This window comes from Syngnathus floridae, chromosome 7, assembly GCF_059516105.1.
Source record: "Syngnathus floridae isolate MCC-2025c chromosome 7, RoL_Sflo_1.0, whole genome shotgun sequence".
Classification (NCBI taxonomy): Eukaryota; Metazoa; Chordata; class Actinopteri; order Syngnathiformes; family Syngnathidae; genus Syngnathus; species Syngnathus floridae.
The window spans coordinates 9,301,190-9,316,465 of NC_142419.1; the positions used below are offsets into that span (position 1 = coordinate 9,301,190).

General features: G+C 38.3%; 1 protein-coding gene across 4 annotated transcripts in view; it reads right to left on the reverse strand.

Annotated features, from left to right (window-relative positions):
- The window catches only part of kirrel3b (kirre like nephrin family adhesion molecule 3b), a 259,565-nt gene that overhangs the window by 26,578 nt on the left and 217,711 nt on the right, over nt 1-15,276 (reverse strand). For all 4 annotated transcript variants that reach the window (XM_088381352.1, XM_088381355.1, XM_088381354.1 and 1 more), the window contains exons 7-8: nt 14,986-15,143; nt 8,586-8,736 (exon numbers count right to left, since the gene is read on the reverse strand). In XM_088381352.1, the coding sequence (XP_088237478.1) occupies nt 8,586-8,736; nt 14,986-15,143 (309 nt within the window). The remainder of the gene's footprint in view (nt 1-8,585; nt 8,737-14,985; nt 15,144-15,276) is intronic.

Genomic DNA, 15,276 nt, shown 5'->3' on the forward strand with positions numbered 1-15,276 from the left:
GACGAATCGGATTGTTTTAGACATAATTAGCTATTGTTGCATATTGTTCCTTGAGACCCTCATATTAAGCCTGCATATGAATTTGAAGCCATGTTCTCCTGAAAACTGAATGAAATCATGCATTTAGGAAGAACTGCTACATTTTATAACCTATTATTATTACAATACTATGAGAATGAAATCAAAGGAAAACTTGACTTCGTAATGAGTTTTGGTAAATGGCAATTTGCAAAAAAAATTGAGGAGTCCACAGTGTGATCTACTGCAAACATAACAATGAGAAACATCAGAGGAACATAACAAGCATTCAGATTATGCAAATGTAATAAACAGTTTAATTTATCCTAATTGAGAAAGGTGGGTTTCTTTTGAAGGTACATGCTCATTTCCATTTCAATGCACTCTAATGTAGGGAAAAAAAAAAATCTGTAGACCCACACACACTGAGTTTTCAAATAAGTCAAGCAGTTTGTTTTTGCTGTAGGTGTTTTGTCCATAAACGTGGCCTTGTTCTTTACATACGTACTTGGTTATTCAGAAAATGTTTATTTTTTCTTGCTTCCTTGTTTTCCTGATGGCATTTTGCACAGTCTGGTGCTATATTATCTATGAGGTGAAAGTCAAAACATATTTTTACTACCTTTATTCCAATCTGTTGCCGAAATCAAGAAAATAAAATGAGATCTGTGCAGAGGCATTTACTGTACTTGCGCTATCTATACTCACCTCTACTACATCATTACTTTTTGCCATCTGTAGCTCTGGTGGTGTTCAGTTACAGCATCAAGGACAATAAATTAGTCATTTGGGTAAGGGACGGTTTTTGGTGTTGATGCTTGTGCTGCCATCTGTTTCAAAATGTGCACTGTGTCTTTGCTCTCTATGTTCAACACTTCTAATGTAATAACAAGGGACTGTACTTGGACGGGGATGAAGCGCAGTCAAACAACAGGCAAACATTGCTGTTATGCAGCCAAACAGTGAAGTGTGTATGGCTGCAAATGGGGGTGGTTTTAATGTGTAGGGGGGATATGATTTTTGCCCCGCGGCAGTGCAGATGTTTGCCGCTTGCTCAGCTGTCATGAAGCCCACGAGGAGAAAGTGGTCCAGCCCAATGTGCTCAAGTGAGAATTTTGTCGGAAATGATCCAAAAAATAAGTATGATGTTACATTCAACACTGCATGTTTGTGTGGTTGTGCCTTCTACCACCATAGTGAGGCACAAAAGAATGGCAAATCCCGCCCCAACACTCCCAACAAAGATGGCCTACATGCAATGCCAAAAATGCTATCATTTTCCCAATAGTGTGAATATAAAATATGTAAATATTAAGTCATCGTATTTCCTACTGCATTACAAAATGGTTATTTTGGAGCAATCAAAAAATCAATTCAGATAAATAGGCCATGCTGATTCTTCAAACTGATTCGTCACTTACATTCACATCTTAACCAGTCTTCAATTAACAGCTAGGCATGTTTTTAAAATGTCAGAGTGAAAATACGGATTCAAAACAATCAGGAACACACTACAGCACCATATTAGTATTATTATATTATTTTTAAAAAGCAATTAAAAGTAATTATGAACATGTGACAATGCATTACTTTTCTACAAAGCCTTTCTAAATTCTTATCAAGTCATGTACCATAAGTATCTCCCAGCATCGACTGTGCCAGGTTAGGAATGAGTGCGCCGTAAACCACAACAAACACATATTCCTCTTTTGGTAACGATATTTTAACTGCATTGGTGAGTTTTCTCTGTGTAGTCTTTTGCAATGAGTGTGTGTGCCTGTTACAGGGCATGTGGGTGTATGTCAAACCAATCTACACTTGGAGTTGCAATGTTAGTCAGGCCGTTGGGTGTTTTTAGCCATGCAAGTGGTTAATTGCGTGGACAAAAATGTGGGCAGAGGGAACCTCAAAGGCGAAAATGACAGATGCGGTGCTGGAGAGGGCTGTAATAAAATTCCAGCCAGAAGCTGAAGAGCAGCAAGGCAGACATTAAAGAGTTGGGGGAGATGCGGAAGGGAGTGGGGGTGAGTGTGGTATTTTTGCTAATAGACATGGTGATGTCAAGCCCAGTTCACAACACATTCTACAAAGCATTCAGCATTTTCATCCAGGCCAATCCCTATTTATTTTTTGTATGTATTTTTTTCATTGTCCTTGTCCAGCTGCCAAGAGATTTTTGACAACACAAAAATGCACAAGCAATTCAGCCTCGAATTAATATGGTGCCGCGGTGACTTTACGTTTGTAGCAAAATCACTGATTTTGTCCGAAATAAACATAAGGTGTCAAAAAGTCCTTTTTAACCTTTAAACCATGACATCCATTGACTAAAAAGAGCCAATTTTCCATTTTAATGTATAAATGCATGACTTGCAGAGTAGGTGGTAGCCTGAGAAGGCGACAGCACATCAATAATTTAGAATGTTGATTCCTTAGATTCATCAAACGAATAGTTGCAAGGCGATAGGTGTCAGAGGGACGTGTAGGGGAAAAAAAGAGAAGTAAACGTAGAGAACTTTATTCAAACAATAGGAGAACGTACAAGAGTGGTTCTATCCAGTAAAGTTGAGAAGGTCAGTGGTAGGTGAATATTCTGCAACTTCACTCTCTGTTTTATAAGTAGTGCAATCTTTTCTATCTTTCTTAAAGCTCAATTCCCAGTCACTGCAGTCATCCGGTTCAATGAAGACAGCTGTTCTCAAGTAGGACCAGCCTCAGACACGAGTATAGTTGAGCTGTTTGCGGACCATCTGGCTTGTTGCATCAAGCCTCAACAATATGATCCCACTGTCCTATGGATGGCTGGGCCTGCTGCTACGGTAAACAACTATGCGGTCAAACGTATTGCTTGTCAGGCATTCCCCCATAAAACAACTTTGCAGTTTGATTTCCTTCAAAAGACGAAATTAAGGAACAATGCATTCTTTGGGATTTATCCACCCACAATCCAATTTATTAAGTAAAATCGATCAAGAATTGCATCCATCTGTCCGTCCATTCATTTGCCCATCCATCCATCCATCCATCCATCCATCCATCCATCCATCCATCCATCCATCCATCCATCCATCCATCCATCCATCCATCCATCCATCCATCCATCCATCCATCCATCCATCCATCCATCCACATTTTTTTTATATAATAGCCCATAGCCCTTCCGACCCTTGTCTGGCCTGGTTAAACAACTCTGCACATATATTGTAAACAAACAATCATTTCCGTTCACATTTACATCTATATTGGCAATTAGGGGATTCCAATTACCTGACATCTTTTTAAATGTGTCAGGAAAACACACACAAACACTGGGAGGATGCACAAACTGCAATTATTTGCATTCTGTCCATCTCACTTTCAATTCCCTTGCAGACATATTTGCTATTATCTGCTTGATTTAGCAAGAAGAGCCTGCACTGTTGGTGAGTCTGCTACCAAATTCTCCTCAATTGCACATCTGCATGTCCTTTATTAATTAGTCTCAAAATATGGCATTCCACATGCAGGTCTGCTTGTTTGCAATGCAAACACACAGCAAAGCCAGGCAGTGCCTTCATCTGCCAGCATCTTCCAATGTGGGTCAACGCTCTGTAGATGCAGCTGGACTAGAAAACATTGGAGGAATATTTCTGATGATTACTGGGCAAGACGTGGGGTAGTTCTTACGAGAGGTCCTTACAGTGAATCTATATTCACAAAATGCAAACTTAGGTTACTCCTGCACAACCTAATCATTATGAGATTCACAGAGGGAATCCTTTTGATACAAGGCTTGTATTGTATCTTGTTAGGTTTTGCACTTGCACCTAATGAAGTGTCCAATGACTGTACAAGGAATCACAGTGGGGTGTTTTCCACTGATTAGAGAAGTCTAAAGGGAGTGAGTGAAGTCATGCATTGGAGGCGCTCATCCGTTCTCGATAATTACTGTCAGCTAATTGACTGCGATGGACAAATCTGAAGTCAGCAGTCTATCCGGGTTTTACAATTACACCTCATCACCTTAAATCCCACTCATTTTAGCACATAGTGTATTTAGATGGGAATTCGCTGAACCCCTAGACAACTCTACATTAACCTCTATTAGTGGGGTGAATGCACATAATGATCATTGGTAGAAGACAGAGCAGTTAAAATAAACCAAATGTAGAAATGTTCCAGATTAATGCAGATATGTAGCATACACTAATTTGATATGACAATGTGTTTTGCATCAAATCACCCTAACCATCTTTGTCTCATTTAATATGAAAATCAATGGCAATTTGGCCCACAGGAAAACAAACCTTGAGGATCCATGCCTGACACATGCATCTCATTAAATTATTGTAAAAAACATACAATAATGAAAGTACAGTCTCTGTGTCTGAAATACAATGAGATAAAGTTTGCGCATAGGTCACTTGTCAAAGAATAATTACGTTTGGAAAAAGTAAATGGCTGCACTTTTACTTTTCTAGTGGGCTTTTAGTGCTGTGGATGCTGATTTGTTCTTGACATACCACACAATTCCACAGGTGGCTATATTGCAAGAAGAAATACAATAATGTGCTTACAAAGGCAGGAAAGCCCGCCAGCTAGTAAATGTGGATGTTAATAATGCAGAGTTCAAATTGGTGTTTATGGGAAAGCAAATGCAGTTTTAATGGGCAACTTTTCATTAAAAAAAAACAACAAATAAATATACTTGGCTCGGATTGGCTAGCAACCAGTCCCTGGAGTCAGCTGTGATCGACTTCAGCTCACCCACGACCCATGAATAGAAAATGCATGTTGATATTTAAAATTCCTCCTTTGCAATTTTTTTATTTTTGATACGAGGTCAGAGACAATCTCAACGCATTCCACCAGATAATGGTTATATTTGCTCCTGTGAACCAATATGCAAATTGGCAAACAATTGCAGTTGTTTTGTCTGATAGAGATGCCAAGTCTTAGGAACTATTGTGTATTTAGTTTACTAAGTTTTAATGGTTTGCATCTGCCCTCAGTTTTGATTTTTCAACAGTTTTAATTCTCAACAGTTTGCTTAGCTACTATACCTACATACTTATTATTAAATGTTAGTCCCATGTATGCATTTTTATACCACTGTTGTCATTTTTTTTGTCCTCCCAGTGATTGCATGTTTTAATTTTTTTCTAAGTACTCCAGTGTGAATGCTTGTTTGTCAGTATGTGATCTGCAGTTTACTGGCAACCGTGTCTTTTCCAAAGTCGGCTGGGATTGGCCCCATCCCTCCAACAATCCTAATGACAAAAGCGGTTCATGAATTTGAAATCAATTTGAACATAATTCTTATATTTATATTTCATACACTTGTCAGCTTTCAATTTAAATAAAAAATCTAAAATTGTTTTTCCGCACACATAACTGATTTTTATTTGGTGCAGTCACATCCTTGCATATACCCCATCAGGTCACTTTCTAGCTCATAGCCAAACAATCATGGAGGTAAGTGTCCGAGACAGACTTCAAAAGCTTCTGCGCCTGGTGCATTATAAAGCGAATCAGTTGCTGAATGCAGATGCTGCATTCGGCCCCTCACCAGGGATCCACTTAAACTAATAAGAACCATTTACAGCGCCCACCATTAATCCAACCTATGTTTATACTCCACCAAGACACCACTTATTGAAACACATGAGAGCATGGATGTTCAAAAGATTATGAACTTGAATACATTTACTTTCAACATGGCTTAATGAGAAGACTCGTTCAGGAAAAAAAAAAGGATGCAAATCGCTTGCATTTCAACATAATTACCTGTACATACATAGATGTAACCAGGTATGTATAATAGATAGAAAAATGAATGTAAATTATAAAAACATCTTGGGGTATTTATGATGCAAGCATATGTTACTCTCTTTGCTCCCTCGGTGGTGTGTCTTATTAGAAGCAGGTGAGTGTGTGTGCAGCAGTTCTCACTCGCTGCTTATTCACTACGCCTCTCACGACCCCTCTCTAGCTGGCTGTGGCCCAATTCAGTCTGTGGACCCTCTGCAAACTCTGGATAGCCAGAGTAATTCAAAAGAAGCAAGCAAGCAATGAATTTTGTATCTGTGTCCAAACTGGATTAAGATGACACAAATAAAATGACTCCCAGGAGAAATACATGTGCTGGTTGTTTAAATTTAACATAGGCAAAGTACACACACAAAAAAATGTGCTGCCAGTTTCATTGACCTAAATCTAACATCTAATCAATCATTTCACAATAATTTCACATTTGTGATCTAGATTAAGTAGAATTTCAATGAAATCTGATTGACGTTTCATTTAATAGATTATTTCATGTTGAATTAACACAAGTCAGTGATGTTTCTTTGCTGAGACGGCAACACCTGGCGGAAAACTAACTACACTGATTTTGAACATCTGCTTAAGCGACTAAATATGGTTGCCCAATAAATGGTTAATCAGTGCAGCAGAGTTAAATTTTCTTATACAAACTTATGTTTTCAGTGATATAAACTTGAATATTTGCCTGCTGGTCAGTTGATGTGAATGTCTTGTAGATAAATATTGCAATTTTGTTTCGATATTTCAAGTTTCACCTTCAGGGTTAGCACACATGTACTAACTGTACTCAATATTTGCAGCACACTTGTCCTTTTGCAAAGTTCAGCTAAACGTTTATTGGCGGGTGTTCACTTATTCTGGTCAAATTTGAACTTTTATTGCCATCTTCAGTGTTAGCAGCTAACAGAGGAGTTTATTGGCTTTGGATTGTTTCAAAAGTAACTTCTCTACATTTCTGATTATCAATAGCAATTTCGTCCCATTTTTCCAAGGATGAACTCATTAACTTTTTGTGAGGACATAGACATGTATTCAAATAGTTTAAAGCCAAAAACCAAATAATGCATGTGAAGGGCAATTGGTATGCAATTTAGATCCTTGATTTAATTCATCTAACAGGTCCAAAGCTTTACAGAATATTTGTTCTTTCCGGACGGCCTTCTTTTTGTCTAATTCTCAGTCCATAATTGAACAGAAGAAGGTCATGTCACAAAAGAAAAAGCTTCTCATAAGGACAAAATAGCAATTAAAGTGCTTGAAAACAACAACACAGAAAGCCTTTTGTTCAAAAACAAGCTGCGCTTCAAATTCTGCTGCTGAGCCAAGAACCTTGTAATTGAATAAGGCAGGATGGAAATTAAGCAAATTGATACCCACCATGCGTGAATCAAAGTTAAATTACGGCATGTTTCATTTTTGCAGCTTAATTTGAAAGTGGATGTTAGCGGAAAATAAAGCAGCTCTGCTGAGCTGTGCCGAACACCTTACCTGGCGAGTCAGTGCATGGGGGAGGAGGAGAAACAGAGGGAGGGGGGGGGGGGGTTAAAGAGGGATAATGTAGAGGCTAAATCTTGTGGGAGACAATTTGAGTCACGACAATTAGTCTCCGCTGTCGCTCACTTTGTTCTCACGCTGTGGGATTTTTCTTTTCTTTTTACAGGACCTTTAACAGTGCCCATTTTAGGATTGCTAATTTTAGTTCCTCTGCACTTTTAGTTTTCAGGGTTGAATTGTACTTTTAGTTACAAGGCGACAACCACGACATGAGCAGATGCATCATTAAGCCTAGTGAAGTATAAGAGAGGAGAGGCTGAATGACAAAAAAGAAATAATGACTTGGGCGTGCTGTAAGCACTGTGAACAGATGATATTCTATATATGTGTGCCTAAACTGGCCAGATCATGCAATGTCCGCTTTTGCCATGTGATGCATATACTGAATAGAACGGAACAGTCTGTCATAATCGCTCTCTGAATTGAATTTTCTGCTTTATTAGTCAGACTTAATGGTGTTGACAGGGCTGCGAGTGATGCAAAGTCATTTTTTTACGAAGGTCCTGCTCTTACTAGGAGCTGTTCTCAATCAAAAAAAGATTCCCCAAGAAGAGCCCGCAAGTATTTTCCATACTGGTCATGCTCAAATATTCTACTCTAGACATGACGGATGGTGGTAGACAAGCAATCAAAGTAGAGACAATGCTGTTTATGATAGATGGATAGCTCTGTTCATATTTATACATAAGTAACAATAAAAAAAAACGATGCCAAGCTAATTCATCTATCCTCCTACAGTATGGGACAAGTATATTGATGCTAATTGGAGTGGAGCATTTAACATCCCACACAAATTGACCTACACACGGTGAAGATGAGAATAATAATGGATTAATTAATCTGTATGAATTAAATCCAGTGGTGTGGAATTGATTGTTGATTATTATTATTATTTTGTCTTGAAGCAATTGGGGCTTTCTCGATCACATTGCTTATCTGTGACCAGTAGAGGTGCTGTTGAGCCACTCACAGCAGGTCTGCCATCTATAGAGCAGCTGCGAAAAGTTGCGCTACATATTGATCAACAACACTGTTGTGAAAACAGGAGAGAGAGAGAGAGAGAGAGACAGACAGACAGACAGACAGACAGACAGACACAGAAACAAAGAATATTTTGGGTAGAAAGGATGCATGGGTTTTAAAAGAATCGATTATAAAGACCACAACGTAAACAATCCCCATAAAAGAAGTTTTAACGATGCACTTACGCTGGATGTCAATCGTGACACTGGTCTCCTTGCCGTTGGGGACTGCCTTGTTTGAGGCCTTACAAATGATCTGCTGACCAGTCTCAATGTTGGAGGGGGACAGGTAGAGTGTGCTCACCGTGGTTTCTCTTCTTCCATCGCGGAGCAATGTCTGCAGACAAGAAGGACAAGTCAAGTTTATGCCTGGAGCACATTTACTTGCATGGTCTTGCACATTTTCATCTTGGTGGCATAGACTTATTCCTCTAAAACGGTACAACCATCCATCTAGTGGCTATATTGTGTTGTTTATGCAGTCAAACTGGCGTGAGAGGCTGGAGTGCACTCCTCCAATTAACCCAGCATGTGCAGTACAGTACACAGCGTACTGCACATCAGAGAACACTTGTTCAGTACAGAACTGTTGTTAAGGATTGAGAGTCCATCTTGATGCAACTTGGTTTCTTTCTGTTTGGTCTGATCGACATTTCGTGTCACCTGGTCTTGGTTATGGTTCCTGAAAAACCAAAGACCACGTTGGGGCATTTGAGCTGCCACTGTTCCCTCCGGAAAAGCTTTTCTTGTTAGCTTGGAATGGATCCTGCACCATCTTTTTTTAATCATTTTGTTGCGCTAGCTATACAACTACAGTGATAGCTCCTTTGCAGGTTTGGTTGTGGTGCTGCTATGAACATTGGGCTCAGCTCTCTGATATGATTAACATCATCGCCTGAAATGCACCCAGCCATTTACTGGACTACTGAAGCCACGTACATTGTCCATATAGTAAATAATAATAATATCAACAAAGGTCTGTTTTGTTCCATATTATTGTAGAAGCTATACCTATTGTTCATGAGTTTTGTGGATTTAGGATCGTCTGAGGGAACCATTAAGTTAACACAAGGAAATACATTGGAAGACGGGGAGATCACAGTAGCGGGAGGGAAAAACAGGAAGGTAACACACCGATTAATGTTGTTTTGGCATGATTACAGCCAACAGTAATCATTTTGTTCTCAGTTTGTTGGTCGCAAGTGGCTTCACTTAATTCAATTTGCAATGTTACATTATGTTTTGAAGCACTGTTCACATATCAAATTTAAAAAAATAGGTTGAATAAAACAATCATTCCCAGGACAGACAAAATTCTACAAATTAAATGTGTGAATGCCATTCATCCATCCATTTTCTATACCACTTGTCTCCACAGGGGTCGTGGGCGTGCTGGAGCCTATCCCAGCAGTCATCGGGTAGTAAACTGCAAGAGGGTGCTCTAGGTCTTTGGAACAATTGGAACTGCAACTGACGATGAGTCTGACGTAAGCGACGTAGAAGAGGTAGCGCCGCATTCTCGACTTGCGGGGTTAGCGAAATTTTTTATAAGTGACACAGAGGATGAAGGTTTTGTTGGATTTAATGATTTGGAGTGACAACGATGGTTCAATAAACGTATTAGCATATTATTTATGCTATAGTTATTTGGATAACTCTTGATATGTTACGTCAGGCACATTCTTAGTTCTTTGTTTATGTGTTCATGTAATATTAGCATGCCGTACCGTTCAGCCTGTGGTTGCCTATTCTATATTTATTTTGAATTTCCTTTCAAGATGACATGTCTGTTCTTGGTGTTGGATTTTATCAAATAAATTTCCCCAAAAAATGCGACTTATACTCTGGTGCGACTTATAAATGTATTTTCTTCTTTATTATGCATTCTATGGCTAGTGCGACTTATACTCTGGAGCGACTTACAGTCCAGGAAATACAGTACATGAAAAGGTACTGTAAATAGTATGAAATTTTCCTTTTTCAGTTTCCTTAAACACCTTGCATGAGTGGGCCCGTGAGACAAAAATGACTTGAGGACTACTTCTATCCTTGTATTTCTTTACCACTTAGCCATTTATAATGCTTGATAATACATCACAGTATATAATAAAAATCCACAGATACCATGGAAATACCCCCTAGAAGTTAGCACAAGGACAACAATAAAGCAATCTGATTCCTTATCTTGATCAAAATTCCTGACCACACAGCAACCTCCCGACTTCCAAAGCAGCTTCTTGCCACATTCAACGGTTAATCGGAAAAGAATTCAAGCCTCATTTTTGTGAATTTTAACAGCCACACTCCACTCCATGGCTTGTCATACTCTGCAAAAAACATCAATCTTCTTTGCAACTCTTATCCTCTGAGTCCACCATTGTGAAAGCTATCTGCAATCACTCGGTAGAGAGTTCCGTTGCGTTTGCTTTTTCCCGTCCCTCCGTAGAGGAGGAGTTCATGCTAGGAAGACCGGGACAGAATCAAATCACTGACAAGAACAAATTGAATCCTCAAGCACAAAGTCAAAATGTCAATGGCAAAGCACATCTCTCTTTTCTCTGTTGGGAAATTAATGGAAGGATCAATTGCATTGAGGCCTTGCTGCACTTCTATACATTGGATTTGTACCATACTGTAAATCCTTGAATTTTTTAATGTTAGTTTTCTTTGGATTCATATAATAGAGGACAAACTACGTATATACCTCAAATTCTATATGTTGTTGTCTATGATCAAATTATGAAATCATTACAAGGATACCATTAATCTTGGAGGTCGAGTAACCAGATGTTAGAGTGTTGTTTAATTTTCTAAAATAATGTTTTTGTAAAATTGGAAAAAATAAGTGATACGGTGTGCTTGCTTTTACTTTACTTGAAAATACCGAGAATGGAATAATTCTTTCAACAATGGTTAAAATGATAGATGAGTTTTTCCTCTTTCATGCTGAAGCTTCATTGATTATTCTTAACTGATTGAAAATGAATATGCAGTAGGTGCTTGGTTTAATGACCTGGGTTAGGGAATTGTACTGCACATTTTTGCATTAACATCATCATTCACTGTAGTTATATGACCTAGAAAACATTGTGTAGCCTATGCAAAGATGAGCTAGATTTTGTTGTCATCAGCAGCCTGTGTTTGTCCTCAATCAATATTGCAGCTAACAATAGTCAATAACAATTGTCAACTTTTGTGACAAAGCAAAACTGTGACTGCTTTGCCGTTATTGAGCTTTCCAAGAAGGTGACCTGTCAGTAGCAGATCAGTAGGTGGCTTAGAGAATCCAATCAACTAGGATTATCTGGTAATTAAAAAAAACAGGTGAACTGAATGGATTACCTACTCAATAAAACTTGATGTGCTGCCAGACAAGATAATTCATTGCTGTGTCTTTAATGCGAACCTCCGCTCTACTGGTAAAGTGGGCACATGCATTAAAACCCAGTGCAATTCAAGAACACACTTAAACCATGAGAGATGTGCATTACTAATTTTAGTTTCTTTTCTTTTTTTGGAGCTGCAGATGGTTAAAGTAGCATTGTAGTTTGAAACGACAGTATGATGTTTTGTCCAACATACATCAACCCTGTTACCTCCATCATCATGATCTGATCTGATTTCCTCTTGCTCCAGATGAAATCTCATAATGGCCATAATGGGATAAGAGCATCTTTGAGAGAATTTGGAGGAATACAATATCTGCTTTCTGACAAATGTTTTAAAAAGTTTTAACTTGCAGGCCTGTCTATTGCAAAAATTGTGCTATCATTCCATTGGCAATTGTATAAGTTTTTTTTAATTGTTTTTGCAAAGGTGATTACAAACTACTACACTCTTGTGGAGTTTTGTGTATGTTTACGCTTGGACTAATAAAAGCAAGAAACAGCCCAGAGTATACTTTAACAAATGTCCTATGTGTGCAAAACAAGAACCAAATCATCATTTTTTTACGAAACAAAGCAAAACATCAATACAATCAACATGTTTGCTAAATGTATTTGTTTATCATGTAAATGTTTTTCATTTTTTCACCATCCCATGAACCCCCCCTCCCCTCAAGATAATCTAGTCTGTGATGATTAATTGAATTGTATCAATGACATCCACCCTAACGATTTATAACTGGATTTATTATATGGATAAATTGTTTGAACTTTCGTTACATTGTTTATAATTAACATTTATGTGCGGTAAATGACTCGTTTGACTTAAGTCTCAACTGCTGGGAAACTGTCTCACAAATATTAGTATTTACAGTTATAAACAGGTACCCCTAAATGCAGTAAAATAAAGTTCAAGAAAATGTAGCAATTGCCTGCAGAAGTCACAATTAAGTTGGATAAATGAAGCTGCTGGTTTTTAATGACAGAATAAATTAATTGGAGTTTACTCCCTTGCTTGTCTTTTTTTTCAGTCAAACATGGAGTCATATTAATCAACAGTTTTTCGCTGCCAAAATCCACAACAACAATTAAATTTCTGCCAATGTTGGTCAGAAACAATTATTGGAAACCTGATTTTATATACAGCAAAATACAGTTGCCATAGTTGCCAGCCAGAGCTACCATAAAAATGTCATTATTGCTTTTGAAATACGTAGTAAACCCGTCTAAGAATAACAGGGAGAAGGATTTCATGAGAGGGGATGTACTATGTTCATATTCCATTTTTTTTTTAAATAGTAAAATCAGTACAATAAATGTAATGGGCAACTGGAAACAACGACTCAAGCTTAGAGTATAAAATATTGTTTCTCCATTGAAGCACAAATGAAATGTATCTAATTGAACTTTATCAAGTTTCCCTGACTTGAATTGAATCCTAGTCCTCTTTCATGAAAACAGTCTTATGTTAACACCCACTTAACCGCCCTTTAGCAATTAAGAATCTTGATCCCAGTCGTCCACCCATTGATTTTGATTGTGACAAATGCGTAAGCCTTTAGTGGAGGAAGTGACCCAATAGCTTGTTAATGATAAGCCAGGCACCAGCATTGATCACTTTAATCAACGTATACACTTTGCCTTTAGTTTAGCCCCTAAGCCCCAGCAGGTTACAGACAAAGGTTTTCACCTCTTGAGTGACAAATTGTTTCTTGGTTATGAATTCATCTGAAGAATACCGTACAATTATTATTTTATACCTTACAAAATGCTTAATTCCTAGAAAATTTTAATTGGTAATTTTAGCTCTGGTATAGTATACTACAGTTATGAGAGAGCATCCTTGAGATCTGTGCAGCCATGTGTTCATCCACTCTTGACTATAATACTGCACAACGTCTCATCTAATCATCTCATCTTCTGTCTCTTTAAGAGTAACTGAAGACAGGAAGCGTGTTCTCCCCTTATGCCATTAACAAGCAGCACTCCTAGCAATCATTTTATTCAAATAAGCCTGATACCATACCCCAGTCTAATCAATTTCATTTATCTGCTCTTTGAAAAAAGCCGATAATGGGATGGGGCAGCCTGGACAGAGTGAGGACGAGCGTGGAGGGAAGAAGAGGGGAGATGTTAGTGCTTGAAAGTATTTGGTGGCTTTATACCATTTGTGGATATGGAAATAGATCACGGTTGATTTTCATGATTTCATTATCAGGCTTGACGGTAAATGTCAGTCAACAGTTTGAGGGGCTCAGGTGACCATGATGTGAATCGCGGAGACTGTTAAAATGAAGGAAGAACAAATTCTGTCAATCAGCCGCAGCAGAGATGACAGTCTGCTGAACAGATTCTGGGAACAGGTTGGGTTGGTAAAATGAAGACAAGTGCAACTGAAGAACATCATAACAGAAGGGAAGCATCACTGATAGTTCCATGATCTTGCCATCTGCTTGTCTCAGTTGATTTGTATGATGGACCAAAAAAAAAAAAATTTTTTTTTTTTTAATCAAAACACCAACCTGGATTTAAAAGGGAATTGCTTTCAAAGAGCCATCTGACTCGCAAGACAAAGGGTAACTTTATATGTATGGCACCTTCACAGTAATTATTTAAAGCAAATGCAAAAAATGTTAATTAACAGGTGTTTTTGTTCAGGATCTGTCTAGAAATGAAATGAAAAGTTGGGTTCTCAATGATAATTTGTAACAGAATATACTAAAGTTAAGTGAATTGGTAAAACTGGAAAATTTCCTGTGTGCTTCTCCATGCACTTGCCAAGACAAACGCAAAGAAAATGGCAGACAGATCCTGTTGCAAAACTCTTGACAAACAGCTGAAATGTTTTAACAAAATCTATAAATTATATTAACATACGTTTGAAGTACTTAAGACATGTTTCCACAAAATGCATGTGTCACTTTTACACTACGGGAACATGTTAGGTCATTAGTCAAACTAAAATTTAAAGGAACATGATGTGGTTTGAAAGTTGACCAAGAATTGATATGCTAAATGACAAATGAGTCAACGGTGCTTTGTATTGCAACAGGTTATGTTTTTTTGTAGCCTTATATAGAGTTAACAGCTGTGGGAATTTCTAAATTCTCCTGCAAACAGGCTCCTTCATGCACGCCCTATTTCCCCTTCCAACCCCAGAGTCTCCAAAACAGCTATATGGGACACATGTCAAAGCTTACCTTGGAGTACATGGCCCCATTAAGGACCTCTCCGTTGCGGATCCAGACGATGGAGGCTGCTGGCTTGGCATTATCAGCATGGCAAGTCAGATTGAGTGGGTCACCGGCCCTCAGGCTCACCACTGGCCCTCCACTGATGATTGGGTCCTCGGGTGGAACTATGGATGGAGACCATGAGAGGAAGAACCATGAGATCACAAGATGTAACCAAAGGGAAGTGACCGGAATTTCATATAAATCCTCCTGCTTTTTATTGTTGATCTAAAAAAATAAACTGGTGTTAAACAGTTT